Source organism: Pyrus communis, chromosome 7 (assembly GCF_041283825.1).
Source record: "Pyrus communis isolate YQ-2024b chromosome 7, ASM4128382v1, whole genome shotgun sequence".
Taxonomy (NCBI): Eukaryota; Viridiplantae; Streptophyta; class Magnoliopsida; order Rosales; family Rosaceae; genus Pyrus; species Pyrus communis.
The window spans coordinates 20,238,691-20,258,127 of record NC_142571.1 but is presented as its reverse complement, the minus strand read 5'-3'; the positions used below and the strand labels follow the sequence as shown (position 1 = coordinate 20,258,127).

Genomic DNA, 19,437 nt, shown 5'->3' with positions numbered 1-19,437 from the left:
AATAAAGATAGTTTATTATTATTATTATTATTATTAAATGATTGCTTTAGCAAACAAAACTTAAATCAAACTGGATATCATATAGTCTTTTGTACATATTTGATAGTTTTTGCAGCTACTAAATTTTGAGGATGAACCATTCATTTATTTAATATATGTAAACAACTAAACGATCTTAAACTTTGTTGATTTTTCTTGCAAAGATTTAGATGACAATTAAACATAAATGCTTATAATTGTGACATTGATACAATAAAAAATACGCTAAATTTTACACCAAGGTATGAGATGCAAAATAAATTAGTATTGAAATTTTAAAACTTATCATTTACAAGTAAAAAAAATATCACCAGACTGTGAAATTTGAATACACGAATATGGGAAAACCAAAATATTCCAAGGCAGTTTTGGATGGGTTAGGAGTTGGGCCAAAAATTGAATTCGTTTAAAGTCCATATTAAGCTTCAGCTCCGGTAGAATCGGTCAAGCATCTTTTTGGGCTTTTAATCCAAAACTGGCCCAATTTTCAAATCTTTGGAAATTTTCGCACCAACGACCCAAAATTCCATTTCCCGTCGTTTCCTTCTCCAACCTCCAAAATCCGGTTATTTCTCTCTCTCGACGCTCCCACCTCCTACTGATCCTCGAAAACGACTCGATTCAGCGATCCAAATCGTCCGTACGATGGAGAATCTGATATCGCTGGTGAACAAAATACAGCGGGCGTGCACGGCCCTCGGCGACCACGGCGAGGAGGGCGCCATGCCCACTCTCTGGGACTCCTTGCCCGCCATCGCCGTCGTCGGCGGCCAGGTCTCTCATTTCTCACTCTCCCTCTCAAATTTCACGCTTTCTTGAATTCAATCTCATTGAATTTCTCGTTTCTGGTCTCTTGTTTTCTTTCCTGCTTCGACAGAGCTCCGGCAAGTCTTCGGTGTTGGAGAGCGTCGTCGGCAAGGACTTTCTTCCTCGCGGTTCAGGTAATGCATGAAACGCCGTCGTTTTCTCCTTTTTACGCGGACGCGTTGGTTTTCCGGTTTGGCTTTTGATTCGTACACGTTGTGTGCAGGAATTGTTACGAGGCGTCCTCTGGTTTTGCAGCTGCATAAGATCGACGAAGGAAGAGAATACGCTGAGTTTATGCACCTCCCGAGGAAGCGGTTCACTGATTTTGGTAATTTCCCTCTCTTCTTCTTCGTTGTTTCTGCAAATTGTTTTGGTTTCTTGACTTGCGTTGCAAATGCTGATCTTGTTTCGTTGTGTATGTTGTAGCTGCTGTGAGGCAGGAGATATCTGATGAAACCGACAGAGAGACCGGCCACTCGAAGGCAATTTCTACCGTTCCTATCCATCTTAGTATCTTCTCCCCTAACGGTGAGACAGAATTGTCGAAAACCTTGAATCGTTGGATTTGACATTCACAAAAATTAGAATGCAGCTAACTGGTTTGATTGCTCATAATAAATTTAGAGATAAAGGTTAAGAAAAAAAGGAAAGAAAGGGAGGTTACTTACTTTGGAGCTCACAAAGTTTTTTTAATCGCTTTAGTTCTCTTTCACTAAATTTTTCACGGTAATCTTCACTAGTATTTTATCAAATCTGTTCTATTTATCTTTATGATTTGTTTATCTTGGCAGTTGTGAACTTGACATTGATCGATCTTCCTGGGCTCACGAAAGTCGCTGTTGGTGAGTTAAATTCCTTTAAGCATTTTCAAGTAGCGTTGGATAAATTCCCTTGGAAGTTGGCACCTTAGTTAAGTTGACATTGTGTCAATTTTGTGGTCTTGTAGATGGTCAACCAGAGAGCACCGTGAAGGACATTGACAATATGGTTAGGTCCTTCATCGAGAAGGTAATCTTCTTACTGTGTTGTTGAGAACATTTATGAGCTATTAGATTATGAGACTTGCGTTTTTGTGTTTCTATGAGGTATTGGGTGAGTTTATGTTTCACGAGATGAAATATGCTTAATTTACTGGAATAATATGCCTTTTCTTGCCAGCCCAACTGTATTATTTTGGCAATTTCCCCTGCCAACCAAGATCTCGCTACTTCTGATGCAATTAAGATCTCTCGTGAAGTCGACCCTAAGGGTAAGATTATAAAATGTTTCCTTATGGACTTGCCATGAATTTTTCACCTTCTAGCCATGGTGGGGATGATTAATAAGCCTACTTAATTCCAACGATTTAAATAAATAAAATAAAATAAAAAAAGAGTAATACGATTGAGCAGGTGAACAAATTTGACAAGTTGTAAACAGGAAGGGTGGAAGATGTGAAAAGGAACAAAAAAGACAAGATGGTTTTAATTTGCAGCAGTGAGGTGAAAGGATATCAAGATTTCCTATGTTCAACTTTTAAGTTCTGTTTCCTCTGGTTTTGAGAAATGCTCTCGTCTTTGGTTGATCAAAACATATGTCATTTCAAAAGTGGCAGATTTCACTAATTAGGAGTATTTTCTATTTACACACTTTGATTTTAAATTTGGTTTCCCATTTCTCAGGGGAGAGGACATTTGGAGTTCTGACGAAGATTGATCTTATGGACCAGGGTACAAATGCAGTTGATGTAAGTCACTTCTGCATTCATAGACAAAAGAGGAAAAAGGAAAAGAAAAATAAGAAAGCAAACGCTTTTAAGATGTGGAATCAAGCAGTTTACCTGCTCGGTGACATTTTATTGTCTTCTTTTCGGATCCCTTGTTCTAGTTCTGTGAAACCTAATGTTCTGAGTAAATTGTAAGGGCGGTGCTCTGAGATCATCAATGCTGCAAGCATGTTTTCATGATATGTTTTGTACTCAAAAGTCTCATTACAGTATCATTATGGCTGCCTGCATTGAGAGTTTCCAGTTTCAAGGGTTTACTGTACTTTTACTTTTCAGATTTTGGAAGGAAGATCATATAAGCTACAGTTCCCCTGGATTGGTGTTGTCAATCGCTCCCAAGCTGATATAAACAAGAGTGTTGATATGATTGCTGCTAGGCGTAGAGAGCGTGAATATTTTTCTAGTAGCCCAGAGTACAGGCATCTTGCAAACAGGATGGGCTCTGAGCATTTGGGTAGGGTGCTTTCTAAGGTATGCAGGTTTATTATCCTAAATGCATTTTATATGTTCAGTTGTTGAGCTTTCCCGCACAATTATGCTCTTATAGATTATAAAGTTAGAGAACATACTTAAGAAATCCTGTCTGCTTCCTTTTAATGATATATTTGCAATGGTCAGTTTTGTTTTGTTGTACTGATGAGCTTCGTACCTATCACTATATGTCATCAAACTTTCAGCATCTAGAAGTTGTCATAAAGTCTCGAATTCCAGGCCTTCAGTCTCTTGTCAGCAAAACTATTGGTGAACTAGAGGCAGAACTAAGCCGACTCGGTAAGCCTATTGCTGCTGATACTGGGGTAAGAATATACATATAAATGGTTCCATTTGGCTTATCCTGTACATTTCACCATGACAAGTAATGTAGACCTAGCAAAAATTTTCTTGGGCAGTCTGTATTGTTGTATTGTATGTAGTACAATAAGCATTGCTAATTTCAGTTTCATCGTTTTTTTTTTCACATGCAGGGAAAATTATATGTGATCATGGAGATCTCTCGTACTTTTGATCAGATATTTAAAGAACATCTAGATGGCGTGTATGTATTGTGCTATCATTGTCCGATTTGAAGTTAATTGGAAAGTTTGTTTTCATTTCATTCTGGTTTCCTTATTCAACCTTGGGATTTATGATAATTTCCATTTTCTCCAGGCGCTCTGGTGGTGAGAAAGTTTATGGAGTGTTTGACAATCAATTTCCAGCTGCTTTGAAGCGGTTGCAGTTTGACAAGCATCTTTCAATGGAAAACATCCGAAAGCTAATTACTGAAGCAGATGGATACCAACCTCATCTAATTGCTCCTGAACAAGGTTACCGTCGCCTTATCGAATCTTCATTGCTCTGCATCAGAGGTCCTGCAGAGGCGGCTGTTGATGCGGTATGCATACATATCTTTGCATGTAATCTCCATAGGCAATTAAACCATGGGAATTTTTTTTCTTCATATTATTAGACTGATATTGCACGAGTAAGCTAGTGTCTTAGTTTCCATGTAGCCAAAAGATTTTCATACCTGAGGGACAAATGCTTTCTTTGCAGCATGGGATGCGCACACGAATGTGTTAATAATGAGATGTTGATTTTTGTATTTTCATTCCGCACAATCTTTTGTTTGTTTTAATTCTCCAACTGTTATTGCCAGTGCTGCTGCTGGTGCTAGCATAATTTTTTTTCATTGCAAACATGTATAATGTGTAAGTGCTTCAAATCATTTTGCTTGATTTTCTTTTGTCACGATATCAGGTTCATGGCATATTGAAGGATCTGGCTCAGAAATCTATCAACGAGACTACGGTAAGTTCATTACCTCGTATTCCTGAATTCTGTCCATAAATTAGGAATTTAGGACAGCTTGTCAACATTGCTTATCATTCATTATTTGTCCCTAAACATGATTAATCTTTTCTCTTAATGGATGGTTCTTCTTTGGCATGTAGGAACTAAAGCAGTATCCCACTTTAAGGGTAGAAGTTGCGAATGCAGCATTTGAGTCCCTGGAAAGGATGAAAGAAGAAAGCAATAGAGCAACTCTACAGCTAGTAGATATGGAATGTGGCTACCTAACAGTTGACTTTTTCCGCAAGCTTCCTCAAGATATTGACAAGGGTGGAAATCCGACACACTCACTCTTCGACAGATACAATGATTCATACCTCCGGCGGGTTGGTGAGTTGCTCTCTAGCTCTAAATACCTCTATAATCATATCCAAGATTTGAATCACTTAAGAACTGGGAGGTAAAATCTTAAAACGATACATATTAATGGCCTGTTTGATAACCATTTCATTTTACCATCATCATTAGGTTTATCAGTTTATGTGGTTGCGTTGATGATCATGGTTCTTTTGTGTTTGAAACAAACAGGACACAATGTGTTAAACTATGTCAACATGGTTTGCTCGAGTTTAAGGATTGCTATCCCAAAGTCCATCGTCTACTGTCAAGTACGGGAGGCCAAACGCATCTTGCTCGATCATTTCTTTGCAGAGTTGGGTGCAAAGGAGGTGAGGATTGTTCCCTAGAAGAGTGAAATTTACGAAAACATTTGAAAAGAACGAAGAAACTAAGCCTAGTCGAATTAGAGTTATACCAATAAGATTTTCGAAACTATTTTCTTTTCGTTGCAGGCAAGGCAGTTGGCTAAGTTGCTGGACGAGGATCCGGCAGTCATGCAGAGGCGTACATTGCTTGCAAAGAGGCTAGAGTTGTACAGAAGTGCCCAGTCTGAGATTGAAGCTGTTGCTTGGTCCAAGTAGAGAGAGAGAGAGAGAGAGAGAGAGAGAGAGAGAGAGAGAGAGAGAGATGGAGGTGAATAATTGCTTTGTTAGGAGTTAGAATATAGTAATTAGGCTGGCAGTAATTGGTTTGATTCATGATTAGTTACTAGTTCTTTTTTCATTAATTACCTTGGCTTCGTGTGTTAGGGAATTTTGTCATCATCTTAATGACGCCCATTCTATTCTTTTGGGTTAACTTTCTTGTTAAGAAAGAGCTTGTTAAAGTTTTGTTATCATTTTCTGTTCAGGGATTTAGTTTAGACATTTTTCTGCAATTAAAATTTTCTTCCACCTTTCCCTTTTTTTTTTTGTTTTTTTTTTTTTTTTTTTTGTTTTTGTTTTTGTTGTTGTGAGAACAGAAAAAAAACATTACATATCAAAGTTTAACATGCGAAAAATTATTAAATTAGATACAAGAATAATTTTAATTATGTCCTAAATTTGCAAATTTGTCTGCGGTCATATTAACTTCGCGATAAAAGATAATTAAAGATACACTCAGGAGTCGGGAAGTTTCATGAGCATTGAATTAACAAGTTTTTTTATTTTTTATTTTTAACAAACGATATTATTTGTACTAAAAGGGTACGAGAGTGGGCTATGTTTCATTTAGGGTGGAGATGCTCTTAATAATATTTTGATAGGAATTGCCTGACTTTTTCTTTAATCCCAACAGTACCAAACCAATACGAAGTATTGTGTTTGAATGCAACTATTGTCACAAAAATTTTAGGGTCCACTCTAGGGTCAAGTTTCGTTTATTAAAAATGTTTGGGAATGGGATCGTGTCTTGGAACAAGGTTACTGATGAAACTCTTGCATAAATGAAAAAGATAGTTCGAGAGTGTGAATACAAGTTGAAGCGTTCTACACCTACGTACGTAAGTTTTTTTGCCCAATAACAATAGCTCAACCTACAACAATGGTATTACTCAATTGTGGGATGTTGGAGGAGATGGCTTTGATAACTTGGGTGAAGAAAGTGTTGGGATGCTTGAAATTGATAACCTTTCACTTGATGAACCGTCATTGGAGATCACTTAGATTAATGTGGGAAACATCATGGAAGTTAAATGATACTCTTTCTTTTTTTTTTCTTTTTTTTTTTTAAAAAATTTCATTTGGATGTTCTTTCTAGTTTTTCAAGCTTGGAAACAAGTTTGGTTGTTTGGTGGATTATCTTTTTAAATATCTGAAGTTTATTGAAATAAATTTGATCATGAGTAGTATAATAATTGAATGCTTATTCTATAATGTTTTAGATATATTTATAATTGTTGTATCCCTACCGTATCGTGTCTTCGTTTTTGAAAACTTAAATATTCGAAGCAGATGGTTTGGTCTTCTTTTTTCTTTTTTTGTTTTTTTTTTTTTTTTTTTTTTTTTTTTTTTTTTTTTTTTACAAACGTATTATTTATTACTAAGGGGAGGTAGGCAGGCTTGGCTAACAGATGTATGGGATTAAAATGAAATAATAAGTAAATGTATAAGATTGGAATATGTTTTTTTATTTTTTGAACAAACGATATTATCTATATTAAAAAAAGAAAGTGAGCTTAGTCTCACAATAGGCTGACAATAATGTAGTTCAAATTCGCATTTAGCGAGAATTGAATCTAAGACCTCTCACTTACAAATGAAGAAGAATACCACTAGACTGTAATACTAAGTGGCAAGATTGAAATATTTTTTAAAGATTTTGTATGAAGTTGTAGTTGAACACAAACTTAAAGATGTAAAATGTAATTTACCGTGCTTTTAAAGTGTTAAACCTTATCAAAATTACTTAACCTCTTTATCGACTAAGGTCAGGTTACTAGTCTTAATGATGACTTACATTATACATGAGGGCATGTTTTTCTATAAAACTTATTTCATTTTTTTATAAGAAAAAAAATATAAAAAATTCAACTTCATATGAAAAGAAAGGAAGGACATATTTAAAAAGAATCAATTACACTTCAATCCTACGATATGATTCGAACATATTGTGTACCAGTCTATTGCGTTTTTGTGGAGAAACTTTTAAAAGTACTGACAACACAAATTATGTGTATATTTCATATGGGTAAACAACAATGTTGATATGTCAGATTTTGAACATTATCCTATGTTAAAATTTAATTGGAAATATAACATCACATGACCGTATTTTGGATCACGAATATTTCCTCAATGAAGTGCAAATGTTAGAGGCCCTAAACTAGAATGTTGCAAAATCTAACTGGTATAGTGGAAGCTTTTAAGCCTGTACTAACAACCAGAAATAAGCTTCTAGCAGAACTACCAGAGTTTCCCATTTTTAGACAAATGAGAGCTGAGTCAATACCGCCCGCGTATTTTGCTCTACGGTCTAGAAACTATAACACGGTTTGACTAGATACGATCGATCACCGCGTCATTAATCAGCTCCAATCATACAGAACGGACTCGATCTTCTGAGCTTCTCCCTCTTATATATGCTACCAAGTACCAACAATACCAACAAAAAAAAAAAAAAAAAAAGCCATATCAAACCAAACAAACAAGAAGAAAAGAGAGTTTATATATGAACAGTAGATCACAAACATTAAACCAGGACTGCACTAAGCGTTTTAATTCTAGTCCTGAACGTCGCGAGAGAAAAACACGTTCTAATCCCTTGTCCTTGATTGTTATTGCTCAAGTTTTATTGCATCTTCTATCATTTGTGGTTAGTGCAAACTTAGGAATTGGAACAATTTATACGAATCAGATCATTGGGACTATGAGGATGATGGAATGGTCCGCAGCATCTGCTACAAACGCTTATTTTGACACCCTAAAACTGGTACTTTTCTTCCTTGAATTTTTTATTTTCACGTTTAATTTCTCTCTTGTGGAGAAGAACTTATGATTGATTCAAGAATTCACATGGGTTTGTTTCCCTTAGAGGTCGTTACCGAAACGGGACTTGAAAAATCTTGCCAGATAGTTAACACGTTATATTGTCAGAATATTACAAATTACACCAAATTAAAGTTTACCTTTTCAATTGTACAGATTGACAGTTTGAAAACATGTCGTAGCAGTCAAATAAAAGAACAATTTCATATAAACCCTAGTTTTTCAGCTGTGTATCTTGGTTCTTGTGTTGTTTAAATGTGCTAACCCCAAATTTATATTCATTTCTGCAGTGTAATGACCGCAGAAGACAATGTGGCTCATGGAAAACACAAGAGCCAGGCAGCAATGAATTTGTATCGGCCTTGGCTGCTGGCATGAAAGCCAAACTTATAGTGGAGGTCACCTCAAGTGTTTCCCCGTCAACGATAGCCCTAGCAGCTGCTGCAAAACACACAGGTGGAAAATTGGTTTGCATTATTCCGGAGCCAGTCCTTGATGAATCAAAGAAATTAATCAGAGACTCAGGCCTTAAAGACTTGGTAGAGTTCAAGACCGGTGACCCTTTTGAGCTCTTGTCAAATTACGAGAACATTGATTTTTCTCTGGTTGATTGCAAGAACGATGAGTACACAAGGCTGTTGAAGTTGCTTGATGTTAACCCTAGAAAATCAGTGGTTGTGGCTAATAACTTGGTTGGTGAAAGAAAAGGATTGGAAGGGAATTTAGGAGTGAAAGAGAAGAGGGTTCCAGTAAGGTCTACGAAGCATCCGATAGGAAAAGGAATGGAGGTCACAATGATTGGTAAGAATAGTGATCAGAGAGGAAATGAAAATTGGGGTAGAGGAAGAAAGAAGACGAGTGGTAAGAGCAAATGGGTTGTCAAGGTTGATGAGAAGAGTGGTGAGGAACATATCTTTAGGGTTCCAGGCTAAATCAGTTTTCATGTTATCTTTTGGTCTCAACTTGCAAAGGGAATAAGAAAGGATCCGGATGTCTTCTATATGTGAACTCTCCAAACAAATCTCTGAAGTGATCTCGAGTCTGCAACCTCGTATTTGTTGCCTCCTCAATCTGCAGGTTCCTGCAGGCAATGCTGGTTTCGCATCTTAATGTTGAATGAACTTCAACCCTGCCTGGCTATGGAAGAGGTTGGTATGTCATCATAGCCAGAGAGAGTTAGAGAACTAGTGGATTGATCACTGTACTCTTTATGTATGAAAATCTCATAATTTCTATGCGTTTCTTAAAAACTCATCAGTGATAAGTGAGTATATATATAAATCAAGTGTAAGAACCGTATATAATCTGTAAAATATTTCAAATTTGATCCACTTTACATATTCACTTAGTTTGTAATTCTGGCTGTTTGATTTCCTTCTTTATGTTGTGATTTTGGCGCTCCACTTTTTCTCCCATGCACTCATTTCTAATTTTTCTAGCCCTATGTGCACTAATAAATCAAAGGAGAAGGGATGAACACAAAATGAGGACATAAAAAGAGTAAATGAGAGTGTGAAGGTAACCATCCTTTCGTTTAATTAGTAGTTCTTTGGTGCACAAGTTATTCAATTCTTTGCCCTTCTATCTATTAGCAATACCATCAAACCTAAGAGATAAAACCTAATGTGACATGCAATTAAATAGATCTCTTGGCTTAATATTGTATGTTGAGAGTGAATCTCACATCAAGAAAATAAGTGACCTTATATGTCATTATAAGTAACTAACTACTCCTCATATAGCTATTTGGTTTTATTGTGAAAATTCAACTTTCTTCATGGTATCAGAACAACAATTTGAGGTAGCGAGAGGTTGGATAGGAAGCTCATAATTAAGGAAGTTGAGGTTCCACCATAAAACCAATTAGCAATATGGGGAGTAGCCCAACTATTTATAAACACATGCAAGGTCACTTGGGCTTCACATGTAGGACAACATGCTCTGATACCATAAGGAAGCTAAGGTTCCACCATAAAACCAATTGGAAATATAGAGTAACCTAACTACTTATAAGCACATGCAAGGTCTCTTCTCTCACCAATGTGGGATTCATCTCAACAACTCAATGTACTTCGGTGAGCGTTATACCTACAAGTACTTACATGAAAAATAAATTTCATTAAAAATATATGGCGCGACACATCATCACGACCTGTTTAAGGATCAAGACACCTATAACTTTTATGATGAGGACTATATATAACCTATAAGTAATTAGCCACTCCTCATATAGCCATTTGGTTTTATGGTGAAAATTCAACTTTCTTCATGGTATCTTGGATAGGAAGCTCAATTACTCTAGAGTGTGTTGTACTTGCAACTCATTATAGGAAAAATAAATTTGATTACAAATTACATGATGTGACACGTCAACACGACCTGTTTGGGGATCAAGACACCTATACTTTTTATGCAAGATTTTAAAAGATGTTAGGCGCTAATCGAATGACAGGCTGGGGCCTAACTCCTAGGCAGCTAGATGGGGCCTAGGCGGGTGCCTAGGACTAGGCGAATTTAAGTAAATCTATTATATTTCGTGTAAATAAGTATCTGCTTATACTTAAAATATATATATAATTTCATCATAAATTACAAAATAGAATGACATATATATTATGAAGTATTAGAACATATTGAAAACATAGGGAACAAGGATATAATGTGTGTTCATATACGTATGCAACAAGTCTCTTACAATTTATTGTAAAAAATAAAATGCAAAATGAAAGTTATCTATTTTCTGTCTAAGTGAGTCGCGACCTAGGTGGGTACCTAGGCGGTCTAGGCAGGTGCCTCAGCAAGTCTAGGTGCTCTTTCTTAATTCTCAAACGCCTAGGCATTAATCAGGGCGGTGGCCAGCTGCCTAGCCGCCTAGGCGGCTCTAGGTGGGGATTTTTAGAACAATGCTTTTATGATGAGGACTATAACCTATAAAGACACATGGCTTAAATTGACTCTCTAATTTGTGAGAGACATAAGATTCAAGATGAGGAAAACACAAACACTCAAAGACACGAAGGTGAGAATAGGTGGGAGGAAAACCAAAATGAACAAAATAAGGAGAATTCCAATTAAGAGTGAGGCAAGAAAAAAGAATAATGAGATGGACGGTTGTGGGGGCAACTTCATCCCATAATGCATAAAGGAGCCCCGAAATGTGGAGTAAGGCCTGTATTAAGGTGGCTATATGGCGATGATTACGTTGGGCAAGTCCATTTTGTTGAGGAGTATGAGCGCGAGAGTAGTGTTGTTGAATAGCCAACTCATGACAGAGAATAGGAAATGGATTAGCATATATACTTCGTACCATTGCCACTTTGGAGAACCTAAATAGTAGCTTGAAAAATATTGCGATAGGCCTATCCAAAATTTATAGCCCATTTAATTTAAATATTAAGTAGTTGAAGGCCTAGATTGCACGTCTGGTTGTTGACAGACCTGTCAAGAATTGATGACAACAACTGCCAACTCTTAATCATGAAGACTTGATGCAACTATTTTTTAAGTTGTACACATTTAAGGGAAGTGTTGTAAATAATATTATTAATTAGGAATGTGATTGTGTAAACTTAAAATAGAATCCCAATAGGATTTTGAGATCAAATCCTCATAGACTTTGTATTACTTGTAAGGCAAGAAAATCTGTTAGAATTAGTATAAATAAAGGTACAAGAGGTGAACATACAATTCTCATACACCTGAACCCTTTTATTGCTTTTATAATTTGATTTATAACATTTACAAGTTATATAGTTATTGTATCATTTCAATGATATTATATAATTATTTTCCCAAAATAAACCATAAAAATGTGCTTTGTGTCCTCAATCCAAATCTTATAAACGACATTTGTTGATTAGTACAAAAACGAAAATGAGACTCAAGTGTTTACCCAAAAAAGAAGCATCTGGTCAAACTATGAGTTTCCCAATTATAGACAAATGAAGCGAGTTATAGCAGCTAATTTTCCCGCATATTTTGCTCTAGGGTTTTCCGGCATTAACACGTTTTGACTACGTCCGTATGACCATCGCGTCAATAACCAGCTCTAATCATGCTTCGTTGCTTCTGAGCTTATCCTCTTTGTATATATATATCGTCACCAACAAAACTAAAAAACCGAACAAACACAAGAAAAGACAAATACATATCAACTGTAGAACAGAAACAAATCCAGGCGACGATAAACGATTTAATTCTTGTCCTGAACCTGAACAAGAAACACGTCCTAATTCTTCGATTCTAATTGTTTTTTTCTGCATATTTTTTTTTTCTTCTGTGGTTGGATTGAAGTTGGAATTGAAACAAGTTAAAAGAATCAGATCATAGGGGCTATGAGGATGATGGAATGGTCTGCAGCATCTGCTACAAACGCTTATTTTGATACCCTAAAACTGGTATGTACTTTTCTTGTTCCCTCTTTCTATCTTCCGTTGATGTTTCTTTCTTTGTCAATTTCTCTGTTTTGTGTTTTCTTCCAATTTGTTTAAGAGCATTAGAACCAATGGTTGATTCAACTGGTCCCTTAGGCTTCTTAGAAATCAAAGATACAAAGGTGTTGAATTATAAGTCTCTAGCTGATTGAGTATTAGAAATAAGATGAGTTTAATGTGTGTATTCACTTGAGCATATTTGTCAAGTGTAAAGTTACAAGTTGTAAGGCCATGAGTGCCATGTGGTGTGTGATCCATGTAATTAGTTAGATGAGTGACTAAGATTAAAAGTAGAGTTTTGTGTGGTCCTAAAGCTAAGGCCATCAGTTAATGTAAAGGAGTGTTAGTGCTCACTTTTTTCTGTAGTACAAAATATTCCTCTGCAACATTCTGTGCAAGAGAGAAAACACAAAAGAAAGAAGAATTTCGTTTCAGCTTCCTCCATCTCTGTTTTTTCCATTTTCTGTTCAGTTCTTCCTCTTCGTATAAGATCCATCAAATCGAGTTTCACTAACATGGCCTCAGAGCCTAGTTCGATCATTTGAGATCTGGGCGTAAACTGTGAAGCATTTTGAGCTACATTTAAGCTCGTTCCGGCTCAAGCGAAGTTGCCGAAACTCCATAGATTCCGATTTCGATTTGTGTTCGTCTTGTCTAAGCTAAGAGATGGCTGGGTCTGGAAGTTCTGAGGTGAGAACTCCGATCTTCTCCGGTGAGAACTACGAGTTCTGGAGGATTAAGATGATGACGATTTTCAAATCTCATGGGTTATGGAGATTGGTTGAAAAAGGGGTTACGATCTCAGAGTCAAAGAAGAAGAAGGCTGAAGGAAGCTCAGAGGGAGAAGAAGACGATGAGAAAATGGTCGCAGCATATATCCAAGATGCAAAGGCTCTAGGTATTATACAGAATGCGGTTTCTGATCAGATTTTTCCTAGGATTGCCAACGCCGACTCAGCTAAGGTGGCATGGGATCTACTGTATGGAGAATATCATGGTGGTGATCAGGTTAGATCCGTGAAACTTCAGAATCTTAGAAGAGAATTTGAGTATGCTAGAATGCGAGATGATGAATCTCTGTCTAGTTATCTTACAAGATTGAATGATTTAATTAATCAGATGAGAACATTTGGTGAATCCCTTTCTAATGAGAGACTTGTGCAGAAGGTTCTTATTAGTCTAAGTAAACCTTATGATTCCATCTGTTTAGTTATAGAAAACACAAAGTGTCTAGAGTCTGTTGAGTTGCAAGAAGTTGTTGCGATTTTGAAGAGTCAAGAACAACGTTTTGACTTGCATAATGTTGATACCACTGAGAAGGCTTTTGCATCATTCTCAGTAAGTCCAAAGGGGCAAAATAGAAGTGGAGTTCAATCTGGCTCATCAAAATTCCAGAAGAATTGGAATGCTAAGGGAAAGAAATGGGATTCGAAACCTCGATTCCAACAGAAACCTTTCACTAGTCCTGCACCAAATTCATATCAGTCACAGTCAATGAGTCAAGAGACTGTCAAACCACAGTGTAGAGTGTGTTCTAAGTATCATTTTGGTGAATGTCGATATAAGGGGAAGCCTAAGTGTTATAATTGTGATAAGTTTGGTCATTGGGCTAGAGAATGCACTGTAGGGAAGATTGTGCAAAAGGCAAACTCTGCAAATCAGGTGGAAGTGTCAGGAAACCTGTTTTATGCTAATAGTGCAATTTCAGAATCAAATATCAATGGAAATTGGTATGTTGACAGTGGTTGTAGTAACCACATGACAGGGAATGCTGATCTCCTTGTTGACATAAATACAAATGTTGCTGGAAAGGTGCAAATGCCTACTGGTGTGCTAGTGAATGTGGCTGGAATGGGTTCATTGCAGATTGACACTAACAGAGGTAAAAGGTATATCAGGGAAGTCATGCATCTGCCAGGTTTAAAAGAGAACTTATTGAGTGTCGGGCAAATGGATGAGCATGGATACTATCTAGTGTTTGGAGGAGGTTTGTGCAGCATATATGATGGACCTTCACTTGAAAACCTTATCATCAAGGTTAAGAAGAAGGAAAATCGATGTTATCCTCTTTCTCTGGTGAAAAATAATCAGTTGGTTTTGAAGGCTAGTTTGGAGCATTCTACTCAGTTTTGGCACAGAAGACTAGGCCACTTGAATTTCAGAGGGCTTCTACAACTCAGTGAAAAGAATATGGTGCATGGTCTTCCATATCTAGAAGCAACCAAAGATGTATGTCAAGGATGTCAATTTGGAAAACAGCACAGAGAATGGTTTCCAAAAGATCAAGCCTGGAGAGCAAGATGTCCTCTGGAACTTATACATGTTGATCTCTGTGGTCCTATGCAGAATGCATCATTGGCTAGAAACAAATTTTTCATGCTATTCATTGATGACTGTACAAGGATGATCTGGGTGTATTTTCTCAGATACAAATCTGATGCATTCAATTACTTCAAAAAATTCAAGTCAATGGTGGAGCTGCAGAGTGGTTTCAAAATTAAAAGTCTAAGGAGTGACAGGGGTGGAGAATTTCTATCTTCTGAGTTCACTAAATTCTGTGAAACTGAGGGCATTCAAAGGCAACTCACCATGGCTTATACTCCTCAACAGAATGGAGTAGTGGAGAGAAAAAATCGAACTGTGGTTGAAATGGCAAATACTATGCTTCATGATAGAGGTATGCCATATGTTCTTTGGGCTGAAGCTGTACACACAGCTGTATATATTCTAAATAGGTGTCCTACAAAGGCACTAGGAAATACAACCCCCTTTGAAGCCTATAGTGGCAGAAAACCAGGTCTTGCACATCTCAAGATTTTTGGTTCCTTGTGCTATGTTCATATACCTACTGAGACAAGACAGAAGCTAGATGCTAAGAGTGTTAAAGGTGTATTTGTGGGTTATGCTACATGTGAGAAGGGGTACAGAATATTTGATCCATGTACCAACAAGTTAATCTTGTCAAGAGATGTGGTTTTTGATGAATTTATGACCTGGAATTGGAAAGAAAGTTCACAAAGTTCAGCTGCTGCAACTTACATTCAGGATCAACCTGAGAATGTAGTTTGTGGGAGTCCATATGAGATGAGTGTGATTGAAGGAAGTTCACTCAGTCCTAGTTCTTCTTATCATGCACAAGAACAAGAAAGTTGCACTCCTGAGTCTGCACAGATTCCAGAAACTTATGATCACTCACCTCTAAAATGGAGAAATTTGAATGATGTCCTTGCTCAATGCAACTCATGCATTCTGGAACCAGAAAGATATGCAGATGCAGCTCAGGATGAATCATGGTTAAAAGCAATGGAAGATGAATTAGCTATGATTGAGAAGAATGGTACCTGGAAGCTTGTGGATAGACCAACTGAACAGCCTGTTATTGGAGTTAAATGGGTCTATAAGACCAAGTTGAATCTTGATGGATCAGTTTTAAAAAACAAAGCTAGATTAGTGGCAAAGGGTTATGCTCAAAAGCCAGGTCTAGACTACAATGAAACGTATGCTCCAGTGGCAAGATTGGATATTATCAGGACCCTTGTAGCCTTGGCAGCACATAAGAACTGGAAATTATATCAACTTGATGTAAAATCAGCTTTTCTGAATGGTGTATTGGAAGAAGAGGTTTATGTGGATCAGCCTGAAGGATATGTAGTCAAGGGAAAGGAAGATAAAGTCTATCAATTGCATAAAGCCTTGTACGGATTAAAGCAGGCTCCAAGGGCTTGGTATGGAGAAATCGATACATACTTCTCACAGTGTGGTTTTGAGAAAAGTTTGAGTGAACCAACACTGTACATCAAAGCAAGGGGGCAAGACATTCTGATTGTCTCTATTTACGTGGATGACATAGTTTATACTGGAAGTGATAGACTGATGCTTGATGAATTCAAAGAAGACATGAAGAGAAAATATGAAATGACAGACTTGGGTCTTCTCCATCATTTTCTTGGAATGGGGGTAATTCAGACCAATTCTAGCATTTTCATTCATCAGAAAAAATATGCAAGTTCTTTACTAAGCAAGTTTGGTCTGAATGAGTGCAAATCTGTGATCACACCACTTGTGGCAACTGAGAAATTAACTAAAGATGATGGAAGTGGTGCAGTAAGTGAAGAGCTGTACAGAAGCATTGTGGGAAGTCTTCTATATCTCACAGCTACTAGGCCTGACATCATGTATGCATCCAGTTTGCTTGCCAGATTTATGCACTGTCCTACCAGCAAGCATTTTGGAACTGCCAAACGTGTGCTCAGGTACATCAAAGGGACTCTAGATTATGGTTTGGAGTATACAAAAGGCAAGGAGGCAATGTTGATTGGCTATTGCGACAGTGACTGGAGTGGATCACCAGATGATAGCAAAAGCACATCTGGATATGCATTTTCATTTGGAAGTGGAGTTTTTTCTTGGGCTTCAGTTAAGCAAAGTTGCGTGGCATTATCCACTGCAGAAGCAGAGTACATAAGTGCATCAAATGCTACTGCACAAGCAATCTGGCTTAGATTTGTTCTAGAGGATTTTGGGGAACTTCAAACTGAAGCAACTCCATTGCACTGTGACAGCACCTCAGCAATTGCAATCACCAAGAATTCTGTCTTTCATCAGAAGACCAAACATATAGACAGAAGGTATCACTTCATTAAAGATGCACTGCAAGAAGGAATCATTGATTTGATCTATTGTCCCACAGAAGAACAGATGGCAGATATTTTCACAAAACCTTTGGCTAAAGATCGGTTCAATTATCTCAGGAGCATGCTTGGAGTTAAATCAGCTCAAGACTTAAAGGGGAGTGTTGAATTATAAGTCTCTAGCTGATTGACTATTAGAAATAAGATGAGTTTAATGTGTGTATTCACTTGAGCATATTTGTCAAGTGTAAAGTTACAAGTTGTAAGGCCATGAGTGCCATGTGGTGTGTGATCCATGTAATTAGTTAGATGAGTGACTAAGATTAAAAGTAGAGTTTTGTGTGGTCCTAAAGCTAAGGCCATCAGTTAATGTAAAGGAGTGTTAGTGCTCACTTTTTTCTGTAGTACAAAATATTCCTCTGCAACATTCTGTGCAAGAGAGAAAACACAAAAGAAAGAAGAATTTCGTTTCAGCTTCCTCCATCTCTGTTTTTTCCATTTTCTTTTCAGTTCTTCCTCTTTGTATAAGATCCATCAAATCGAGTTTCACTAACAAAAGGTACAACCTATAGAATAGATCCTGTTCAAGTAAGGTCGTTGGTCCTTTGGGTTTCTAATTAGTTCATAATTGTTTTTGGAAATAGGTGTAACTATGAAAAAAACATTTGTGTTTCTTAGGGTTTTGTTGCCTTTAAATATCACTACATAAATGGGACTTAAAATCATGTCAGACGTTTGACATTTTTTTCTTTTAGTATAGGGATATATTTTACATGTTAAATTCTCTACTAAAAGGCTACTTCATTAATTGTCTAGACTGACAGTTTGACTTCTTTTGGTAAAACAATCTATTTTAAATGTTAAATTCTCAGACGGTTGAAAGGTTACTTCATCAATTGCCTACATTGATAGTTTGACAACAAGTGGCGAAGTCAAATGAAACGACATTTTCATATATACAGCCCTCTTTTCGATTTTGAACCTTTTTCCTTGTGTTGTTCAAAGGTTTAATGAAGAATGTAAGCCAATGTTTCCAATGTGCTAACTCCAAATTCATACTCATTTCTGCTGTGCAATGACTGTGGGAGACAATGTGGCTCATGGAAAACACAAGAGCCAGGCAGCAATGAATTTGTCTCAGCCTTGGCTGCCGGCATGAATGCCAAACTCATAGTGGAGGTGACCTCAACTGTTTCGCCATCTACAATAGCCTTAGGAGCTGCTGCAAAACAGACAGGAGGAAAGCTGGTTTGCATTCTTTCCCAGCCAGTCCTTGATGAATCAAAGAAAGTAATCAGAGACTCAGGCCTTAAAGACTCAGTCGAGTTCAAGACCGGTAACCCTTCTGAGCTGTTGTCGAATTATGAGAACATTGATTTCTCTCTGGTTGATTGCAAGAATGATGAGTACACAAGGCTGCTGAAGTTGCTAGATGTTAACGCTAGAAAATCAGTGGTTGTGGCTAATAACTTGGTTGGTGAAAGAAAAGAGTTGGAAGGGCATTTGGGAGTGAAGGGAAAGAGGGTTCCTGTGAGGTCTACGAAGAATTCCATAGGGAAAGGAATGGAGGTCACCATGATCGGGAAGAACACTGAGGTTGGCAAGGGAAATTGGCGTGGAGGAAGTAAGAGGAGAGTGGTAAGAGTAAATGGGTTGTTAAGGTTGATGAGCAGAGTGGTGAGGAGCATATCTTTAGGGTGCCTGGCTAAATCACTTTTCATGTTTTCTTTCGCTATCAAACTTGCAAAGGGGAGAGAAATGATGAGGATATCTTTATGGTGATAAACGCTCTGTCTTCCTCAGCCATCTTGATCTGGTTATATCAAGAGAAAGCATCCATAAAGGACAGCATCCCATGTCCAGCGGTGAGTGGTGATTGTGGATGCCTCCCCTCCCCTCCCCTCCAATTGTTGCCTCAGTACTTTGAATGCTGCATGAAATTTATGGAAGAATCTTAGCCATCCCGGTTCTATTTCATGTTTTGAGACAAATAATAGAAGATATACAACCTTGTTACAAGGATGCTGTCTGACTACGAAAAATGCCACTATTTTTTGTCATTATGTAGCAAAGAAAAGCCCAGATGTCTAGTGATTAATTTGTTGACAGTACTTTTTGTATGA

At 37.3% G+C, this 19,437-nt stretch overlaps 2 protein-coding genes and 1 pseudogene across 2 annotated transcripts; all 3 read left to right on the top strand.

Annotated features, from left to right (window-relative positions):
• The first annotated feature begins 609 nt into the window (after positions 1-609).
• On the top strand, positions 610-5,630 carry LOC137735259 (phragmoplastin DRP1B-like). The gene is made up of 16 exons (XM_068474669.2): positions 610-813; positions 917-980; positions 1,070-1,174; positions 1,273-1,374; positions 1,638-1,688; positions 1,793-1,854; positions 2,005-2,095; positions 2,508-2,572; positions 2,888-3,082; positions 3,289-3,408; positions 3,577-3,647; positions 3,761-3,986; positions 4,352-4,402; positions 4,546-4,774; positions 4,973-5,112; positions 5,236-5,630. The coding sequence occupies exons 1-16, from the start codon at positions 685-687 to the stop codon at positions 5,362-5,364; spliced, it is 1,830 nt and encodes a 609-aa protein (XP_068330770.2). The 5' UTR covers positions 610-684; the 3' UTR covers positions 5,365-5,630.
• A 2,154-nt stretch (positions 5,631-7,784) lies between these two features.
• On the top strand, positions 7,785-9,590 carry LOC137734351 (uncharacterized). The gene is made up of 2 exons (XM_068473631.2): positions 7,785-8,194; positions 8,541-9,590. The coding sequence occupies exons 1-2, from the start codon at positions 7,934-7,936 to the stop codon at positions 9,180-9,182; spliced, it is 903 nt and encodes a 300-aa protein (XP_068329732.2). The 5' UTR covers positions 7,785-7,933; the 3' UTR covers positions 9,183-9,590.
• Positions 9,591-12,578: 2,988 nt separating this feature from the next.
• LOC137734350 (uncharacterized) lies at positions 12,579-19,116 on the top strand (annotated as a pseudogene).
• Positions 19,117-19,437: the final 321 nt, after the last annotated feature.